The sequence below is a fragment of the Xyrauchen texanus genome, chromosome 46, assembly GCF_025860055.1.
Source record: "Xyrauchen texanus isolate HMW12.3.18 chromosome 46, RBS_HiC_50CHRs, whole genome shotgun sequence".
Classification (NCBI taxonomy): Eukaryota; Metazoa; Chordata; class Actinopteri; order Cypriniformes; family Catostomidae; genus Xyrauchen; species Xyrauchen texanus.
Genome location: NC_068321.1, coordinates 10,997,365 through 11,019,834, shown reverse-complemented (window position 1 = coordinate 11,019,834; position 22,470 = coordinate 10,997,365). Strand labels below are relative to the sequence as shown.

Here is a 22,470-nt window from a genome sequence, read left to right as displayed (position 1 = left end):
CTTTCTTCTGTACTCCTCAAGTAACACTGCATTGCTGTATATTTTTTCCCTATGCTTTGCCAGCCTGTCTTTTGCTGATGCCCTTTTCTTTTCAACTGTTGCTTGCCTGTAAAAAAATACACAATAGTCATCTTGAATGTAACATTTTTTGAAAAAGACATAGAAATACATTGTTTCAGAGTAAAATTTATAGTAGGTGGCCTATACTGCATTCATACTGCTTTTTGTGGAAGCACTTCATAAAAATGAAAAATTAGTGACCCCTGCTGGGGGGGTTGTAATAGCTATTTTGTTTACGCAATCTGTTCAAGAAGTGTTTAAGGCAAATATCAAGTTATATTGAAATGAGCAAGAGTTATAGTGCACGTCCCTCCTTCAGAAGTCTGTTTCTCATTACTGAAGCATTGAATATCTCCACCGCAACAGGCCTTCAATTGTTGCGGTGAATGATAATGGTGTTGCGGAGGATGAGCGACCTTAAACATTCTTGCTAACAGTGGAAGCTAAATGAGGGTTAGCTAAACTTTCCCTCTCTTTTAATAATTAGACCATAACGGGGTATATAGTAATCAAAAAATTTAAATGGCAACATTTTTTAAAACTTCACAAACTCATGTTTCAGTAATGAGAACTAAAAAGTTGTGTAGGTACTATGACAAACACAATTTTAACTTTTATTTGGAGAGAAAAAATAAGAACTGCTTACCTGTTAGCCATCTTGAGTGTCACAGTCAATTACGTCCCTTCCAACAAAATTTCTTGAAAATGTTAGTTCCTTGAGGACTTAAACAATGATTGAAAATTGTTGCGGAGAATGAGAAAATTGGTCTTGGACACATTTATATTCCTTATTATTGTCACTACATTTAACATTGATCACTAAATACCACATGTTTCTTTACTGTAAATGTTTATAGTATAACATGCACTGAAGCTTTTTATTTTGTTATATTTTTTAATTATAAATATTTCCATCTCAAAGAACACAAATCCAGTCATGGACACGTTGCGGTAATGAAAAATTTCCCCTTAAATGTGGAAAAAACAACAAAATTGTTTTTTATGATGTCATTTTAAATCATGTGCAAAATAGTACATGAAGAGATGTTTATAACTGTATCCTCCTTATTTTGATAGCATTTACTTTTATCATCAAAATGTTTCATGACACCTCATATGTCTAATTTCGCGAGAATCACCCATTTGTGCTGCCATTTTAAAGATCTGGTTTCTTGTGGTGTGCCATATATAACAAACTATGCACACTCAGAGTGCATGGTAGACCTGTGGCTAAGACACTGTGCCCATGTTTCAGAACGTCTGATGATCTACACCATCTGCAATATCAGGATCTAAAAAATATGATATTGCAAGCATCATGTCACAATTGTGTCATTTGTTGTATAATTTGTTCTTTTTTTATCCCGATCTTACTACATTGTTAAGTGTTAAAAGATGCTTTCACGTCTGTTTCACGGGTGCTGTTAAACATTCATGCTATCATGTCTACATGTAGTTTTGAATTCACCGCTGTAATGCTAGCTTATGCATGAGGCAGCGCAATGATTGGATGGATGCGTTCCTTCTCATGAATAATGTGGAGAAACACTCAGAATCAGGGGGATTAAGTAGTGAAATTTTAAAGCTATAGAAAGTCAGATATTTTCATCAAATTGTTTGTTTCCAGGAGTGTTGGTTATTCGTGTTTTTGATACGTTACAGATATAACAGCTGATTTTCTGTAAAGCTGAATAAATAATTGTAATTATAAGCATCATCCAATCTCTGCTCAGCATGTTAAAATGTAGCATTATAAAATTCTGAATCTATGTACTGATTACCATTGTCCAATGTCTGCCAAACATGTTGAGTGTTCCAAACATCACCTGCAGACTGAAATTGAACTTTTGGTTGGATGTTATTAGTGAATGCGATGCTCCCTATTTAGTGATTGACTTCTCCTCTAGTATGCTGTCTGTTTTCACTGGTCTCAGAGCAGTTTGAAATGCACCTTATTTTCATCCTAACTCCATATAAAGCCTCTGAAGCAAAAATGTTCAGTTTTTGGATGAAACTATTTATTCTTGATGTGTAAATACTGTATATAGGAATGCAAATGACCCACAAATCTGTTAGAGTTGAAAGTCATTTAAAATAACAAAAACAAAAATTCTTCTTTTGAGGAAATGCAATGCCAGTTTCCACATATGTAGACATCATGTTAATCAGGGCGCTGACGTGAAAAAATGAATGGATATTTTAAAGCGGCATATCAAAGGAAACTAGAGACCCTACTCTTTACAACCAAACAGGTTTCAATGAAAAATAGATTAAAAACGTATATAGATTTCTTACCAGAGGCACTTTTGTTGGTGCTGCGTCTGTCGGAGCGTTTCAAGTAAATCGATGGCATGCTGTTGTGTCAATTGACTCAACAATTGAAAGTGCGTCAGAAGTTAACCCTTTAAATGACAGTCTAGAGTATTGTGAACAGTAGTCACTTGGTTTTTAATCATGCATCGCATATAGTGAATCCAAAATACTATGTCCATGCATGTGGATACAGGGTTGCACGAGTTTAAAGTCATTTCAGAAACGTAAACTCAGAGAGCAAAATTAATACGAATAAAAGGCAGGTATTAATTTGATTCGTGCTTGGCATCATGCTGTTATTTTGGCAAAAAAGAGACTTTGAGAATGGAGAATACAGAGAACACGCATTGATGACACATTAATGTGAAATTGAATTATTTCTCATGAAAAAACTATTTTGTTCGGTTATTTTAGAGCTCTGTATGATAACTGATAACAGTTGAATTGCTCCGACCATCTCATGCATGGTCGAGCACTTAGCCTTTCGAAGTACACTCTTTTGACCAACTATTTATGCATTCAACACATGCATACTGACTGCTTTGTGACACTTTTAACACAGTAAATGTTAGGCTCATGCACAGATGATGTTCAAAGATGCATGATGTTCAAAGATGTCAGCCTCTCTAGAAAAACAAGGCTGCACGTGAACTTTGTATGTGATGCAAAATGAGTCATCAGCACAGTACGCACACTGTGCACAAGACGTATCAGCACGCTGAAAACCAAAGTGCACTTTGGCCTTTACAGGCTCTATATGGTTAAGATTAGGTGTAGGGGCAAGGTTAGGGGTTCATCTGCCTGCCAGGCACAGTTTGTGGTAACTTCCTGCAATGGGCTAAACCTGTCCTCCATTTTGTGTGGACCATGTATGATGCTGGTAATGAATGTAATGGTGTGGTGTCTGAAGGGGGAATGTAAGCTCTCATTGACTTACTAAAAAAGTTTTTCAGTGGGAGCTGTTTTCCAGGCTGAATGAAGACTTATAAAGTTACTTTTCTGGAATAGCTAATTTCAGAGCATGTTCTGATGCATTCTCAGCAATCATATGTGTATAGCTCTTGAAGTAGTCTGGCGTGGGCTGGAGGGTGCAGTTTATGTGAGCACAATGAGTAGAAAGGATTTGATAGACCTCCCACTTGAGGTCCTCACTGCCTGACTGTTCGCCTGTGTTACTGTCTGCCAGCCTTTCTCTCACACTACCTGGCTGTGTCCATCCCTACCTTTGTCTCCGTCTGCGTTAGTACCCTCACGGTTGAAGAAACCTGTGGAATTTTATCTCACCCCCACAGAGATGCTGGTTGCTCTTGTTGGAACAGGTGAGCGACACCAAGTCTCCTGGATCAACATTCAGTCTGCATTTGTGTTGCTCCGATAGAGGTCTGATCAGATGTCTGTGGCTTAGACTGCTCACCTCAAAACTGGCCTCTTTCTTCTGTTTCCAAATGATTCATCTCAAAGCCTATTGGGGAAGTCTGAAGCTGCTCTTTATTCAGTACTTCTATGAAACGGATCCATGGATTGGTGTTGCGTTTATGTGCTTGAGAGTAAAGGCATAGGCAGTTTATTTACTGACCCAGTGGCCCCGAAATGGAACAGTTATGTAAAGCTGATGTCTGTGACATAATAGTATCGCCTCTGAAGGGAAACACTGTTGCTCAGCTAACTTAGCTATGGGACATCCATACTCGCTACTGTGATGTAAGGGTGGCTGGGTCACTGTGTTCCTTAGCACAGAGGTTGAATCTAAAGCCTCTACTAATTACATCCCCTGTTGCGAAAAAAGACTTGGGCACATGCAGTGCTGGTTGCGCCACTTGAGACGGAACAGCCCATCTGTGGGATCAGTTGCCAATGCCTATGCAGTGCAAACATCCTCAAAGCAAGTGCCACAATTGCAGTGCTGTGAAAAACTTAATGGAACGCAATCAAGGATATAAGGTGAACTTTGTTTGGAAAAGGTGAAATTTTGGGCCCTTGGTTGTTTTAATTGTTTCCTTTTTGGCAGCTGTCGTGGACCCATTTGTCATGACGGGTCCCAGTGTGGCTGCCCACCCTGCACTGCCTGTAGTTACGCCACTGATTCAGAGTGTCTCCACTTCCCAATGTTGACATACTGAATGGGGCCATGATTTTCATGTTATGTTACTGTGACACTGGACATTGTGACCTTTTTACATAAGTCTACTTTAGACCCATGTCAGGAGCATCCTCATTGATAATAGAGATATTCCTGGAATTGTGCCCCAATTGTAACCCTAGTCATGGTTGAACCAACCAGCAGAACATCTTAAGAGTGGTAGTTCTAAATGGTCTTGCCCTTCCATTTTAGGATGATGCTTTGGTGGACAGTTTCTCTTAAGTGCAAACACTTACTACGTGCACACTAGCCTCTGGAGTGTTCTGGACCATCACAATGAACAGCAGAGTGCTGCATTGGAAACCGTATGGTTTTCTGTGAGGAACCACCTTGAAATAATATGTGGTTTCACTGGGGATGGCCTATTCTTTGGCGTTTTGTCACTGTTTTGTTTGTTGGTTGGTTGGTTTTCACCAGCACCATTCAGTTTGTTAATTTCTATATACATTTTCAGAATGTTTACTTCCATGGCCTTATAATGGTTAGACTTGCACCTTTGCATTTACAGTCACTGTTCACACCTTTACTTGGCCCAGCCCTTCTTGTCTGTTTCAACCTGTGAAATATTCAGCTTTTGATACTTTTAACTTTGCTCTGCAGCTCCTCGCTGTCTTTTTTTCCAAACCCATTACTCACACTTTACAACCTTGGGATCCCACAGACTCAGATTATTAATTAAACTGTAAATTACTGGTTGGCTTCTGATGTTGCTGAAGGGGGGATCACAAACCATCCACAATTCCATCATCTTCCAACTAAGCTAATGTTAATGTAGATCTTTTCGATGTACAGTATGTTTATACACTACAATCATGGTTAGATCCAGGATGTTTAGAGAAGGTCAAACAACAGTGACCCTCTCAGATTATTTCTCGTGACTGTGTCATGTTTGAAGGTTAGAGGATTTAAATTGTTACTGTATACATATTGTATTTGTAGATTGGGCTGAATATGTGTATGGCAAATGAGTATCAGATGATGTGTGTTTTTGTAGGAATGAGAACTCTATGAAGTGATTTGCTTTACTTGGTGTGAGAGGGATTGTTTTTGTGTAAGTGTATTTTTGTGCCTTTTGTCTTGAGTGTGTGTGTGTGTGTGTGTGTGTGTAGAGGGGTTTCAGAGTTCAAATATATGCTGGATAGTAGTGAAACAAAGCAGGCATTGTAATGGACACAAAGCTTATTAATACACCAACTATATTTTCATGTACATGAAGGTTTTATTTGTTGACATCATAATGCAAGGGGCTACATGTGAGGTATGTATGTTTCGTCACATGGTTCTGCATACATTTTTGTAAGTAAAACTTTAGAGTTTGTTACCGAGAACTGGTTCATATAAATGTTTTGATAACACATGCTAAAATACTTTAATAGTGTTTCCTGCTGTGCAGCCCCGCTATTGAATCTACAGTGTGAAGCCCACAGGGCAACCAATACATTAACATTTCTGAATGAACGACTCTTATGAGCTGATACTTTTCAATCTACACCTCGACCAGTGTAATCTGATTTCCTAAACTAATAACGATTATTAGCTGGTTCTTTTGAATATAAAGCACAAAGGATGAAAATTATTTTGGATTTCCATCCCTACGGTATATCTTATATCTTATATTTGTGTTAGAGCACGCATGGTGGGAACAAGTTTGTCTGCAAGTGAGTGACAGGTAAATAGATTTAAACAGAGGCAGTCTAAAGCGGTTGGGAACCGATGGCTTGCGAGCCACATGTGGCTCTTTGTTAAAAATCAAGTGGCTCACCGGTTGTCTCGCCATTCACCAAAACAAGATTGTTTAAAACTTTCTAGAGAACGTTTCCTCCAGAAAGTGTGGTGCAATTGCAAAAGTCAATGCACTGTTTTGATTTCCTTTATCCCGAATTTGTCATACAGCCTACTCCTGGTGAACAAGGTTTGAAATTATCCAAATGCTGATTTTTCATGCGCAGTGGTGGGTAATTTTTCTGATGGACCAGCCACTTTGGTGGGCGATCTGTAAGACGTCTTGAGAGTGATATATGACAAGAAATTAGACACAATGCTGCATTTTTTAAGAAACATGTGTGATTATATTTTGAAAAACCAAATGTAAGTAATTTTGCTCATTTACCCGCAACAGGCAGGTGACCTGCAAGACGTCTCGGAGTGACACATAATGTTTGGATTTAGGAATGTGGTTATATAACTTTTTTTGACCACTTCAGTATTTTAATTGCTTTTTCATTTCATTTAAAGTGAAACTTGAATTTAGAAATGTATTTCTAATGGGTGTTGACGATATAATCGGACATCGCAATATTTTTTACATAATGACCAGCCCTATAGGGAAGTTAACTTTTTTATGAACAAATGTAAAATGAAGTAATTTTATGGAGACCCGCACAAACACGTGTACTCAATTCCTTATTACAACACATTACTTTTAATTGTTGCAAATATGTTTGTTTTTGTGTTTTTGAGTAGTCTACGGGCATAATAAACATTTAATTTTATTGAAAATTTTGTTTTGACAATAGTAAATTATTAGTTTTTGCCATTTCTCTTTCTAAAAAAATGTATCAACCAAAAAAAAAAAAATTGTCTCCTTAGTGAAAAAAAGGTTCCATCCCCCTGCTTTAGAATATAAAAGCCATGGCAGGGGGAGGGGAACCCAGCAAAGCTGTCGTCCCACACATACATTTTTGGCATCACATGTATGTTGGTTTGATGTTGTTTTCCATTAGGTCCTTCAGGGGAAACCACTAACCAAAGACAGCAGCAAAAAGCTGTCTGGATCTCTGCAACTTTGCTTGTTCTGTCTAATTTAACCGGGTAATGACAGAGATGTCTGGCTCTTTTTTTTCCACTTCTTTGCCATTCAAACTTTAAAAATTATGAAAAGTGCAGATGCAGGACCCATATACCATTCAACATTGGTTTTGAGACCTTAGTGGTGGTGCACACTACTCAAAGAGGAAAAAAGCTGTTATAAAGCTGGTAAAATTAGAAAAAAAGATCTCGCTATTGTGGGTTAAGAAAAAGAGCGAAATGGAGCTAAAAGAAACACTGTTTTTGACACGTGGTCCTCCTTGTGCACAAAGGTAAAGGCCATTTGTGTTCTGCATCTACTCGTTTCACATGAAACTATGAGGAAACCACACCAAGATATATGGTCCCAGATGGCTTTGGGTAGATGTGTGTCAAAGCCCACTTTTATTGCCTAATGCAGAAGGGGTAGGGTATAATTTCCGTGCTTTTGACTCACTGCTAGTTTCATTTTTGAATACAAGCTTGGGCAGGATAGCGACTGTTAACCTGCCTAATGAAACTCGCTCCCCTACATGTCTACTAGATTTTGAGACTTGTTCCGAATCCACATAAACCAGCATCTATGAGTTGTGCATCCATCAGTTATCTCAGTAATGAGTTGGTAAACCCCATAAGCCTCTTTGGAGCAGTCAAAATGATACATATCCCCCTAGTATTCTCATGATTCTCCAATTTGCATGATGTAATGCTAGCTTGGCTAAAACATATGGTTAGCTTTTAATCCAGTCCATTCCTGGTTTAATGTGTTTGCTTTTGACCCAGTTTAGTGATTTGTAAAAAATAAAACCTTTTCTTTGCACACATTTTGTAAGGTTCTATAGGAAAGGATTAGCATGCTCTCGCAAGCGGCTTGTAAATAGTTTTGCAGCATCAGGCCTTTCACGTCTGTTTATAGAATGTTCATTTTGGGATCTAAAAGCCGTTTGTGGAAGGTAAACCCCTGCGTGACCTAGATCTGAATGGCCCAGGTCATTCACCGTGGGTTTTTGTTGTTTTTTGATGTGAGTCGATTCTCGATTCCATGGTGATTTAACTGCTTTACTGTGTAAAGGGGTACATTTGGGTATTAAGAAGTTGTATGGGCCCTGTGTGGCTTTTTGTGCACTGTTCTAGGTTCACCTTTCCCCTTTGTGAAAACTAGACACAGTCATAATAAGAGAAACCACAAAACTGTTTAGAGATCAGTGTAAAAGAGCATATTCTACCAATGAGGCATGTCTACACTGGCTTAATGGGGGCCATGTAGAATAAAAAGGGCGCAACAGGACTTTCTGTGCTGAATGTGTTCATTGTCCACATATGAGCTGGAAAAAAGGGGACGTTATCGCTGTAAACGATGCATGGTGGTGTTTATGACCTGGCCTCTAAACACCTTCTTTTTTGTGCATTTTTCAAATATTGAGTGAATTTATGCAAAATTATATTCTTAATGAGCATTTGTGTCTTGTTTTTCAGTAAAACTATTGAAACACCCTTAAACATGGTAAAAATAGTATGGCTTGTTTTCAGAGATTGCATCTTGAATATTGGTGTATTTGATTTTCTCACTTTTTTTATGGGCCATTGACAAATAAGTTTGATGGAGGTTATAAAATCTTTAAAATAATCTAATTTAAAGCATATGTCATGTTCGTAATGTAGGCCTAATCTTTGTGTCCATGTTGGTTTCATACATTTAAAAGGTATTACAATACTTTTCTTGCTCCTTGAATATACAATAAATAAGGGTTTACACAACTTTATCATTACTTTCAAATAAGGTTTCAAACATATTTTCAAGGTAAACTTTTTTTTTTTTTGCCATATATCATGAATTTTTTTGTCAAAATTTCACACTGAGGGTCTAAAGGGATCTTCTCTGATTTTTTTGTTTTTTTTAGACATGAAAACAGAATGACTACCTGCATGTTGATAACACCATCTGACATTAATTGGATGACAAAAGTTTTTCAAATATTAATAATAATTAATAATTGCATTTTAATGTATTTTGTATTAGAGGTAGACCGATATATCGGTTTTACCAATTAATCGGTGCCAATAGTTGCTTTGTGGAACTACCGGTTTTCTGAAAAATCTACGCCGATTGTTGCAGATAGTTTTCTTGTTTTAATTCCTGACCTGTGCTGGAAGATTTTTCAGTTAGAACAGTAAGTTCTGCAGTATAACATCGGCCTTTATAGGTGAAATAAAAACTATCACATGGTGATTTGCTGTGTCTAACTCTTTCATCCTTGACAATATCCATCCATATTTTTATCCTCTCTTCAATGCATGTTTCTTTATTTTGATTAGATAATCAAGTGTTCTAAATTGAAGTGAGGGCATACAAAGAAAAAAAAGAAAAAAAAAAACTATTTGGAAATGTGCCCTATCAGCACTTACATTGTGTCTCCAACTTCATATCTTGTGAATAATAATAAGCCTGGTTCTTCATTAAACCTCATCTGGTGAATATATAGGCCATAAAAAGCTTAATATGTTAAATACTTATATACAGGTGAAACTCGAAAAATTAGAATATCCTGCAAAAGTTCATTAATTTCAGTAATTCAACTTAAAAGGTGAAACTAATATATTATATAGACTCATTACAAGCAAAGTAAGATATTTCAAGCCTTTATTTGATATAATTTTGATGATTATGGCTTACAGCTTATGAAAACCCCAAATTCAGAATCTCAGAAAATTTGAATATTACATGAAATCAATAAAAAAAAAGGATTTTAAATACAGAAATGTCGGCCCTCTGAAAAGTATAATCATGCATATGTACTCAGTACTTGGTTTGGGCCCCTTTTGCATTAATTACTGCCTCAATGCGGCGTGGCATGGATGCTATCAGCCTGTGGCACTGCTGAGGTGTTATGGAAGACCAAGATGCTATGCAAGCAAGATAGCGGCCTTCAGCTCTTCTGCATTGTTTGGTCTCATGTCTCTCATCTTTCTCTTGGCAGTGCCCCATAGATTCTCTATGGGGTTCAGGTCAGGCGAGTTTGCTGGCCAATCAAGCACAGTAATACCATGGTCATTGAACCAGGTTTTGGTACTTTTGGCAGTGTGGGCAGGTGCCAAGTCCTGCTGGAAAATGAAGTCAGCATCTCCATAAAGCTTGTCTGCTGAATGAAGCATGAAGTGCTCTAAAATGTCCGGTAGGCGGCTGCGTTGACTCTGGACTTAATAAAGCACAGTGGACCAACACCAGCCGATGACATGGCTCCCCAAACCAACACAGACTGTGGAAACTTCACACTGGACTTCAAGCATCTTGGATTGTGTGCCTCTCCATTCTTCCTCCAGACTCTGGGACCTTGGTTTCCAAATGAGATGCAAAATTTGCTCTCATCAGAAAAGAGGACTTTGGACCACTGAGCAACAGACCAGTTCTTTTTTCTTTAGCCCAGGTAAGGCGTTTGACATTTGAAGCCCATGTCCAGGACCCGTCTGTGTGTGGTGGCTCTTGATGCAGTAACTCCAGCCTCAGTCCACTCCTTGTAAAGCTCCCCCACACATTTGAATGGCCTTTTCCTGACAGTCCTCTCCAGGCTACGGTCATCCCTGCTGCTTGTGCACCTTTTTCTTCCACACTTTTCCCTTCCACTTAACTTTCTATTAATGTGCTTTGATACAGCACTTTGAGAACATCCAACTTCTTTTGCAATTACCTTTTGAGGCTTTCCCTCCTTGTGGAGGGTGTCAATGATGGTTTTCTGCACAACTGTCAGGTCAGCAGTCTTCCCCATGATTGTGAATTCAACTGAACCAGACTGAGAGACCATTTAAAGGCTCAGGAACCCTTTGCAGGTGTTTAGCTGATTAGAGTGTGACACTTTGAGCCTACAATACTGAACCTTTTCACAATATTCTAATTTTCTGAGATTCTGAATTTGGGGTTTTCATAAGCTGTAAGCCATAATCATCAAAATTATATCAAATAAAGGCTTGAAATATCTTACTTTGCTTGTAATGAGTCTATATAATATATTAGTTTCACCTTTTAAGTTGAATTACTGAAATTAATGAACTTTTGCACGATATTCAAATTTTTCGAGTTTCACCTGTATATAGAGTAATGTAATGGAGCCAAGTCTCAATTTCAAAATAAGAGTCCCTAGTGTGTTTCGGGCTTATTTATAGCTAAAAGTCCAGCGTTATGCACCAAGACTTAATTTTATTGCGTTAAAAAATTGCGTCCCGTCATTGACCCCTGCGCTTACAAAAACAGCATACACTACCATACAAAATACACTTATATTTAAGAGTACATTATTTGAAAACAAGCCATTATGTTTTACGCACTTTTGCTTATCAGGTGCTTTCATGTACATACATTTGAGTGCATACATTTTGTCTAAAATGTTTACACACCCCTTTTAGAATTTATACAAATATAAGAGATAAAAGATAATATTTGATTTATTTAGTGTTGCCCTTCAGAAGCTATATGAAATATTTACATATAAAGTATATCCTTCAAGACAAAATAATAATTTACACAAATTATCCTGTTTAAATGTTTACTTGTTCTTAATTTAGTGTGTGGCATTCTTGAGCATCAATGAATGTTGCACTTGTTCATTATTATTTTTATTTGTTTTGCATGTTCAGACAATCAAAGCAAAGACAAAAAAAAAAAATGTTTTGAAATGATTAACTTGCAACTTCTTATTTGTATATTGTACATCAGTCTATGATTTGTAAATACTTTAATGTAAAGGTTTACACCCCCATTGTTTTGTAAGCATCATAGTTATACACCTGTGTGATCATAAAGATGTGTATAATAATAATACTACTAATAGGCCTACTAATATAACACTAACAGCTGTTTTTCACACATGCAACTTGTTTGGTATTTTTACTGAAAACCAAAACAAATGTACTTTTAAAGAATGTGTTTTTTGCAAGTTTAGACAATCAAAGCTAAGACAAAGGAAAATGTTTAGAAACGGTTAAATTGCAACTTATTTATTGATAATACACCAGTGTAAAGTATAGGTTTACATTCCCCTTTGTTTTGACATCATTTTTATATATCTGAGTGATCGTTAAAATGAATAGACACTAACGTCTGTGTGTTATTTTTTTTTTTGTATCTGTCACAGGAGAGCGACCCTTTCCTTGCACCTGGCCTGACTGCAGTAAGAAGTTTGCTCGCTCCGACGAGCTGGCACGGCACTATCGCACCCACACGGGCGAGAAGAAATTCGGCTGCCCCCTGTGCGACAAGCGATTCATGCGGAGCGACCATTTGATGAAACACGCACGCCGTCACTCCGACTTTCAGCCGGCAATGCTGAAGAGGCAGCACGGAGGAGGCAATGCCACCGTCCCGAGCAGCACGCGCCCCGGCTCCCTCAGCGATTACAGCCGCTCTGACGCCTCAAGCCCCACACTTAGCCCTACCCTCAGCCCCGCCAGCTCGCCTTAACCTGGCCGCACTTTCTGCCCACAGCTCCTGGGTCCCCAGGCTAAACTTTTTCTTCGCTATCGATCTTTTCCTCTCCAAACAAATGGCATAATTAGCGCCCATGCTAAACCCCTTCGCTTGCTGTGGTATACTGTACATAACTGCTTCTTGTAGTGCAATGTTCTTGTGCAAACCCTAAGAGAGAGAGAGAGAGAGAGAGAGAGAGAGAGAACAGAAGAAGAAAAATGCTTTTTCCAGATGGCAATATTTACATGATGTACCATATGTCTGTACTTTTAAAGCTTCTGGCCTTCATGGCCACTTTTCCATTTGTTTTTTGTTTTGTTTCGTTCATTTTACAACCGATCAGTTTGAGTGAACAAAAAAGTTGAAAGGTTTGACAGGTAAACTATTGTTTCTTTTTTTTCTTTTTTATTATTCTTTATTTAAAACGGGTGAGGGAAAGGGGCTCACATACACCTCAGGATTCAGAACAGTTTTTTTTTTCTCCTTTAATATTCACATTGACTGCACAAGACAAGCCTCACTTTACTCCGAAATTCAACAGAGGTTGAGTTTTGCGCCCTGCTCAGGGATGGCCTCGTTAGCTTGAAAGAATGAACATGATGAAGACAGACATATGTTAAGAAGCAGCCTTACACTCGGACAAAGGAAACTTTGCACTCTTTTTTTATTTTATTTTTTTTGGTTTTCACATCAGGGGAAACAAATTCTGGGTTTTAACAATAAAAACATTTTCTTTTGTTATTGTTATTATAATACATTTTTGGTAAATCAGTCTAAGAGTGGCAGAACCACTCACAAGATAAGAAGGGGGGGGGGGGGGGGAGTTGTGTTATTGAGACTGGAAATGAGACTCAAAACTATATTTTCAACATTGCTATCTCCCGAAAACCCTGTACACAGAGCTGTGCTTTCCTGGGTCCTCGTTTCAAAGGGAAACCTCTCAATATTGCATGAATGTAGTGATCAGTCCGCCTTTATAAGCCAGAACTGCCCAATAAGGGAACTCATCACTTCTCTTAGTGGACTAAACGAAACTCCACTTGAAAATTCTGAGGCTAAAGTTTCAAAGCAGCTGTTTCCTCAATAAAAAACAGCACATTCATCAACTTCAGGGTTTTCACTACAGTACGACTCATTCAAAGGGACTACTTCAGACTCAAATAAAGACAAAAAGCACATGAACAGAATCCACCAAAGACCATGGTGTGAATGAGAGAACAGAGAGGGTTTTTACTCTACTCAGTGGAAGACGGGAGGCAGTGAGGGAGGGAGTGATGTTGGCATTCTCTCAGGTAACGGCAGAAGTCCTGGCCCTCTGCCCTCCATCTGCAGAGGCCTTCCACTTAGGAAATGGCATCATCCCACACAGGGCTATTCATAGCACACTAGCCAGGAAGACGAGAGCCTAGAGTGGAGCTTTACGCACTCTGTCTCACTCACTCTAGCTGAAGAAGAAGAGTGGGAGGAAAAGAAAGAGAAGGATGGAGGGCCTCAGCTGTGTCCTAATCAGGCGCAATGCAACACATTTCCAGTATCAAGACATTTTTCTGTTCAACATGAATGTGGAATGACAAAATCACAGCCAATCAGAACATATCTGATGTTTAATGCACACCAATGACCAATGGGATTTCACTGTGGGTGAAACGGCAAAACGAAATCATGCTGCGTTCATGTCATGTTGGAATTACTGAGATTCTACTCGGAGCTGTTCACCTAATACAGAGTTTTAAGAAGTAGTGAACACTTTTTACAAGATGGAATCTTGTAATTACGGTAATTCCTACATGAGGTGAACGCACCATTAGAAACCAAGCAACTGTCTTGTCGCTTATAGTTTGTTGCCACGCCTGGTTAGGACCAGTGGTCGACTGATATAGGTTTTTAAATGTCCAATGTGCAGGCATGTGCATTTCTGTGTAAGAAGAATACGCAATATTTACTCCGACTCCTCTAGACTCCACTAGCAATAACAGTTCTGCCAAGCCAGTAAGGTTATTGGCGATATTGATAATCTCAAAATGGCCAAATATCGGTTTATTACCAATGTATAGTTCCATCACTATTTGGGGTTCAGGTTTACAACTCAATGTGGACTAGATTGTCAGAGAGTGTATGATCAGGGCTGGGGCACTGGGGGGTGAGGAGAGACCCAGGCCTCAATGAGAACAAAGACCACTATCTGCAGGAGGCAGGAAAAGGGGTTTGACACATTGCGAGACAGATAAAGACAGAGGCTTTATCACAATCTGAGCACTCCAGCGGAAGGAACACCCAGTCAGCTCTCTCTCTCTCTCTCTCTCTGAGAGAAACCTCCCTCCCCTCTGCGCAACTCCCCTCTCACCCACCAACAGCATCCCACAATGCATTGCCGGAGCTTAAAGAGGAAAATCAGCCTAGTCTGATTGGATGTCATCCAAGCAGCAGGCCAAGTGAGGGGGTTTGTAATACAGGAAGTTGAAGCCCAAATTATAGCAGTTTGAGACAATGGGCATATGTTATGAAAGTGGAGTTAAAAATGTTGGGAATTTTTAGATGAGATATTATCAGTGTTTTGTTTGTTTGATTCCCAGTTTGACACTGTTGACTTCTCAGACTAAATCAGTCATGCTTTCTATTTAAATGACTGTACTGTCTTTTTCACAAGCACAGGGAAACCTCACACACAATTTTTTTTTTTTACTGTTGCAGGCTCACTGATATGTCAGTGTGACCACTAAATACATTACCTCAGTTAACCATTAAAGCAGCTGCTTTTAAACTTGACTCATTAAAAAGGCTTTTACAAAAAGAAGAAAGTACTACTACATTTGTAGATTTACAATATATTCATACATATCAACTGAACAGATTTACCGTCCTATATCGTTTCAGCCTGCGAGGATGATAAGGGGTCAGGGTGAGAAACTGTTTAGCTGGGTTTTACTCGCTCAGGCGAAAGACATACAAGACCCTCCAGGATTTGAGGCACCGCTATTCAAACTACTGTGGTGCTATCTTTCTCTGTGACACTTTCCCATACATGCAGTGTTCCTAAAGTGACACTTTAATATTTAGCAAGCTTTCTATCACATCTCACTCACTTTTATAAGCTCAATAATCAAAACCAGCCATTCTTTCTTGTGTTGTCTCCAACACAACCCTACAAATGACCACCCTCCATGGCCAGTGTGGGGCGACCAGCATCAGTGCTGTCCAGCTGGACGAGGGCTCTAGGGCTTGAGAAGCAGGTGGGGAGGCCTGTCAATGCCAGGCCTTGTTCCCCCTTTATCCTTCCTTTGCTAACGCCCCCATCCCCCTCCAAGTGGCCTCTCTCGTGGCCCTCTAAAAGGCTTGGCCTAATCAGAGCTTTTTCCTATTTCTTCAGCTAAAGAAAACACCCCAATGAAAATAAACAGTGCCGGGATGGCATTATCTCTGCAATAATACCAAGTAAAGCCATCTAGCTATGGACACACCCTCCCCTCGCCCTTTAAAGTAATTTCATCTTCCACATCTGAAGGCTTGGGTATGATTCATTTTGCCGTGTGCTGTATACGTCTCACGACGCTCTAGCCTTTTTAAAGTATACTCTTTTGACCGCAAGCCTGTACGGACACATTCGAAGCATGTGCACTATGACTGCTTTGTGATACGCTTTTCTACATACAATGTCAGATGCATGCTCCAACTATGCACACAGATGCGGACTGTTTGCATGTCTAGAAAAACTGGACTGCAAGCGAAAGTCTGGTCGTATTGTGCTAATGACGAAATTTGCGTCAAGCGCATTGTGTGTGAGACATAGCGGCACATGGAAAACGAAGCATACTTATGTCTCAAGATGGAATTCCATTGGAATGTTGCCATACTTAGCTTGGTTAGCTTTCAAATTTCTTGTCTCCCCACAGAATTTCTCGACACATGCGCACTACAACTGCTTTCTGATACACTTTAGTACAGTCAACTCCAGACACATGCTTGAAAACGCTCAAAGATAAGAACTGTCTGTGTTTCTAGGAAATCTGAGCTGCATGCAGACAGTCTGCACGTGCTGTGGGAATGAAAACCGACGTACTTTGGTCTCCAAGATGGAATTCCATTGCAGTGTTTTCAAATTAGCTAGATTATCTTTTGAAGTTCTTTTCTCCCCTCAAAATGTCCTGCCCATAAGCCCTACAGATGCGCTCGACGCATGCGCACTACATCTGCTTTGTGATACTCTTTAGTAGTCAACGGCAAGCGCGTGTGGCGAAAACTGTCCGCGTTTGTAGAAAATGTTGACTACACGCGGACATACTATGTAGCGGCGCGTGGGAAACTAAAGCATACGTTGCTCTTAAGTTGGAATTCCATTGCAATGTCATCAAATTTAGCTAGGTTAACTTTCGAAATGAATTTCTCCCCTCATAATTTCTCAAGTTAACTTTACTTATAAAGTAAGCCAGCTTGAAGAGTTCTCCATCCGTGAACACTCACTCATTGTATCTGCAAATACTCCCCACTGCTGGTCGGTGGAGGATATTTCACAAGTTATAAGGGCATAGAAAAGCCAGTCTAACCCAATATCCTCTTCATTAGTACTTTTCAAACCCAATAAAACATGATGCCATTGGCTGTAAAACTTCAACCCTGTTGGCAACAAAACTGTATTTGTGTACTGGTTAGATAGAGTATACTCAAGATAGTATATATATATTCCTGCTAATGTGTTCTGAAAAATGCATTTGCTTAATGTAAATTCACTCACAGCCTGGGTCAGGGTGAATTACATGTAAAACACACACATGCACGCTGTTCCTGTATTTTTCACTGTACCGATACTACTTGAATGAGAAGCAAGACCATTGAACAGAGATGAAAACATGTCTAGGTCATGACAAGTCAAACTGTATCGTTTCTTGGCTTACAACCCAGCTATCACAAATTATGTGAACTTGGATATATTCATTTATCTTTATTTGTTAAATATTTCAGCATTGTGTTGTAATTTTTCTGAATATTTTCTTTAGATTTCTGTGTTTGTGGTTTTAGCTATGTTATTATTATTGATATTTCTTGCAAATAATGTTATTAGTGTTTCATAATGCTTTCTTTTCTGTCTGCTGCGATGTTGCTTGTCCTATGCTAGTAGAGAGGAGTAAAGATCAGATAATAACTTTTTTATTCAAAGAGACTGACCTCTTTGTCAATAGCAGAATATAGGTGTGTAATCTCCACATATAAGGAAGAAAAGGGAAATAGCCTGACTTCTCGGCTGAATGCAGCGGCAGGAGACTGCTTAACAGAGCATAACTATAGAGACCACAGCATTGTAAATAGATAGTCACACATTCATATCAGATTTTTTCCTTTGTTATTTAACATATTTAGAATTCCAACTTGGTGTTCGATTTTGTTTTTGTCATGCATCTTTTCAAACTCATACCTCCTAATAACAATAATAACTGAGAAGGTTTTTTTTATTTTTTTTATAAAGGGTGGGAGGAGGAATTTGATGGAATTCACATCTAAAAGACTTGTACATTTAATTACAATATTTTTAAATGAATTTTAAGGGTCTTATGAGCCACAAAGCCTCGTACTGAAAGCGAATCATCTTTCATGAAATGATTTCTACATGGATTGCATAAACCCACATTCCCATCTCATCGAGAAATGGTTTGTTTTTTTACATGGCCATTTGTTCACAGAACTCAACAAATGATTTTAATAGTGCTTGATTGAATTTTAGCACAAACTAAAGAAGACTTTGATCGTGCATTCGACAAATTGCATGTTAGTTCAATAATGAGTGCCAAAGGCATTAGAAGGTTGGTCTTTATTACATCACAAACCTATAGACAACTGAAGTACACAGTGATAAGTGAGTTAACCATGTTTTGTTTTCTATGAGTGGTGTATGTTTTTAAGTGTATGTAGCAGGGTGAATGATGTGCATTAGACGAGCGAGTATTTCTAAAAACAATTGTTTCTAATTTGGTGTGTTCTTGCTGTGCTTTTAATCATTTTTGTTTTCCTTTAGTTATGTTTTGCTACATTTTAGCATTGTTTTGTTGTACAGTTCGGAACAAATGCACATATATTCGTAAAAGTGAAAACTCGGACATTAACCTGTTCACCATCTTAAAAGAAAGCTCTACCATTCCAAAGGATTGCAAATGCATTTGCTATAAATATGCTGCTTATATCCAACCAATGCATCAAAGCTTCATTTCTTGTCATGTATTTATTTTACAATTACTCTTTTTGACTGTGATACATGTACTATATGACTTTTGTTACTAGTTCAGTTCGGTACTAAACTATTTTTTCATCTCTTTACTGTCTTGTAGGTTTTCTTCTGACTTTTATTTGTACAAGTTGCCTGTAATCGTATACGTAGTTTTACAGCCATGCCAGATTCTGGTATCTTAAAATAGAAGTTCACCCAAAAATTTCATTTGTTATCATTTTTATTTTTGGGTAAACTATTCCTTTAAGCAGAAAACCTTTGACCCTCTCAAAGATGGTAAAAGACAATACGGCTTCCAAGTGCGTGCGCAAGGGTTCAGTTATCAGTTCCATGGTCTTCCCATGCAAAGTGAGGTCAGTTTGAATAACCAATGTTCTCAATGGTAAAGGAAGATGTTGTCATAGTTTAAAAAGTTGTAGAATGCTATTGCCAAGGATGCTATGGCATATAGTTTGGTAGAATGCCATTTACCTTTAGCTTTATTGAATTACAGCACAGGTGATTGAATAACTATATTGAATTGTTGTTTTTAAGACTTGTTACCAAAGGCTTTCTGAAAGAATGGATGAATATTCAAATTGCATTATTTGGAAGTCAGTCTGCCATTTGATGGTTTCAGAAGAACATTTGAGTGTTTTGCTGAAAGAGAAAAAGAACTGACAAAAGTAAGAAAATTTGTATATAACTCATAACCATATAAATACATGACACATTTTCTTACTCTCAAAATATCAGCCTTTTTCTAGTGGAAACAATCAAAGTAGGTTGTATGGATATGCAAAATCAACTACTTTTAAACCAGAATAACCATAATCCACTAAAACCTGCAGATCGAATAGCTTATTGATTTAACGTCATCCTAGAAATACATATATGTGAACATACAAAACAACTGTTGTTTGTCCAGCATTGCCTTTGTAGTCCCACCATGCAGTTAAGGCCTTTACATCAGGCAGCATGTTGGTGTAAAGATCACTATTGGTGAAAATTACACTGTGCTTTTGCAGTTAGATGTTTCTCCAAAGAACCTAAGTAGATGCCATACAGTAATCGTGTTTTCTAGTTAACAAAGCTTCAGAGATGTCAACACACTTAAGGAATTACTAGACAGCATCTGCACCTTAAGAAATTAAGAAAACATCATTTACTTGAGGTCTGCTTAATGGTTGCCTGTCATTTGAAATGGTGGAAGTGGATTTTGTTTTTAGCCCTAGCTTAGGTTTGACTGTTGTTTATGTTTCGTCTCTTTCTTAACACAGGAGACACTAACTGCTTTTCAGGGTTGTGGTCATTTCTGTTTGTCTGGGTGTCTGCCAAGCCATGTGGTTGGGTTTGAATTCAAACACACTCGCTCCAGTAAAAAGACGCCCGATTGTCACTGATCCCTAAGTGTTATGGCGCGAGTGCATGACCTAGCAATTTCGCAAGGCTGAACTCGGTGCCACTCCCTCAGGGAGAGTCTAGCAGATGAACTCCAACTGATAATACAGTCAAAATTCATTTAAAATAATATGAATTTCCCATGAAGAGAAAACAGCATAAACACCATACTTCTCTTAAGTTCTGAAAATAGAACACTGTGAAAGAGGCATTTGAAAGACTGAACGCATTTCAAATATTCCATTGCAATCTCCGTGTGATGTTTCAAATCAGTTAGGGTGGAAAATTAAGTCAAATCTCTTCTCTTCAAACATACCAGTTAAAGGGACAGATCACACAAAAATAAAGATTCTGTCATCATTTACTTATGCCTCACAGTTTTTACGAATCCACATGACTTTCTTTATCGCTTGATACACAAAAGGACTTATTTACAGCAGAATGTCCAAGCAGCTCTTTTTCATACAATGAAAGTAAATGGCAACCTTGACTGTCAAGTCCCTTACGAAAATACATTTTTGAGAGTTCATGGCAAATTTGCTACAAATTTTCCAATGATAAATTTCACATGCAAATTAGCTTTGCGGCAAATTGTCCATTGTTGCCAAAGGTTTGTCAAGGGTTCATTTGCAAATTTGTGGTACGTTTGTAGCAAGTTTTGAGTTTTTTTAAGGGGTGATTTCAGTTAATTATGACTTAAATTGGATATTTAGTGGATATATAGTCCAGAAGCTTTATAGACTACTTTTATGATGCTTTTATGGTGATTTTATTGGTCTTTTTGGAGCTTGACAGCCTCCCCATCCACTTTCATTATATAAAAGATCATCTTGGACATTTAGCTAAAGTTCTCCTTTGGTGTTACACAGAGGTCATACAAGTTTTTTCATGAGAGGAATGACATGAGAGTGAGTAAATGATGATTTCTTTTTTTTTTGCATGAACTATCCCTTCAAGCACATCATGTGCTAACACCCTCCATTCTTAGAGATTTCAATAAGTGTTGTATAGCGAATTGTAGTGAGGCACTCGTGGCCTCATGCTGTCTTGTAGACATTCGTGGCGTGAACTCAACTTGCCTTCCTATTGTACGTATTCGTCTGTATTTTCTATTTAAACTACACCGTGTGATGCCTGCTCCAGTCTCTATATGGTGCTGGGTTTCTATTTCCCAGTACATCTGTACTTTTTATCATAGCTATTCTTTAACAATGGCCAGTTCCACTCTCCATAACCTCATTCAAAATACTGCCGCATAATGTAACTATTTTTTTTATTGTTATTTTGCAATCAACCAAATCACTACAGCGAAGTATTACAGTTGTATAGTTCCTTGAATTATTCAGATAACATTATTGTTGCTGGTCTATGGTTGCTCTGCTGTATCTTTTTATTACCTTTATTTTTTACATGTTAGACAATATTGTGACGATGTCCTATGCAAATATGAGAATTAACAAGAATTTGTCAAATAATGTATGTTGTCTTAACTTGTATGCATGAAATAGTGAAGTTTACATTTGAGAATAAATTCTTAAATAAGAAGTAGTGCTCTGAATTTGTGTCATTTTTGTTGACCAAGTCTGTTTCCAAGGTTCTAACTGGATACTATATAAATAATGATGTTCCAATTAAATTCAAGAAATATACATTTTTTAATTACACTGCTCTCTGGAATAATTCATTCTGACTGATCGATTGTGGCATTCTACAGTCAAACATTTTGTATAATTTTCTGCTGAACTGTATAATAACCGGTTGTCCATGGCAGCTGATTTCATATACATGCTGTGCTAGTTTCAATTCTCTCGTATCACTCCTCCATCCCTTTGTTATCAAGAAAAAAATTATTTCTCAAGAATCCTTAATTCTGTTCATTCATTGGCACTCTTTCTGCGGTTTGTTAGGGCGCGCTGACTGCCCTCTGCTGACGCAGCTTATAAAAAACACGAAATTACATGTAGACTACTTCAAGCTCTAATTGCTTTTTCAAGCTTGCTGCTAGGAAAACCTGTATTTTTATTGTGGAATTTACATATGGGTTAGGAGGCGTGATTAATTGTGTTCATTTTATAACGCGTTATTTTTATATTAACAATCACACTAAATAAACGTGTT

At 38.1% G+C, this 22,470-nt stretch overlaps 1 protein-coding gene across 1 annotated transcript in view; it reads left to right on the top strand.

Moving 5' to 3' along the window:
* Positions 1–21,897, top strand: part of klf13 (Kruppel-like factor 13) — a 38,646-nt gene extending 16,749 nt beyond the window's left edge. Inside the window, exon 2 of the mRNA XM_052119140.1 lies at positions 12,427–21,897. Within this exon, the coding sequence (XP_051975100.1) occupies positions 12,427–12,752 (326 nt within the window). The 3' untranslated portion in view covers positions 12,753–21,897. The remainder of the gene's footprint in view (positions 1–12,426) is intronic.
* Positions 21,898–22,470: the final 573 nt, after the last annotated feature.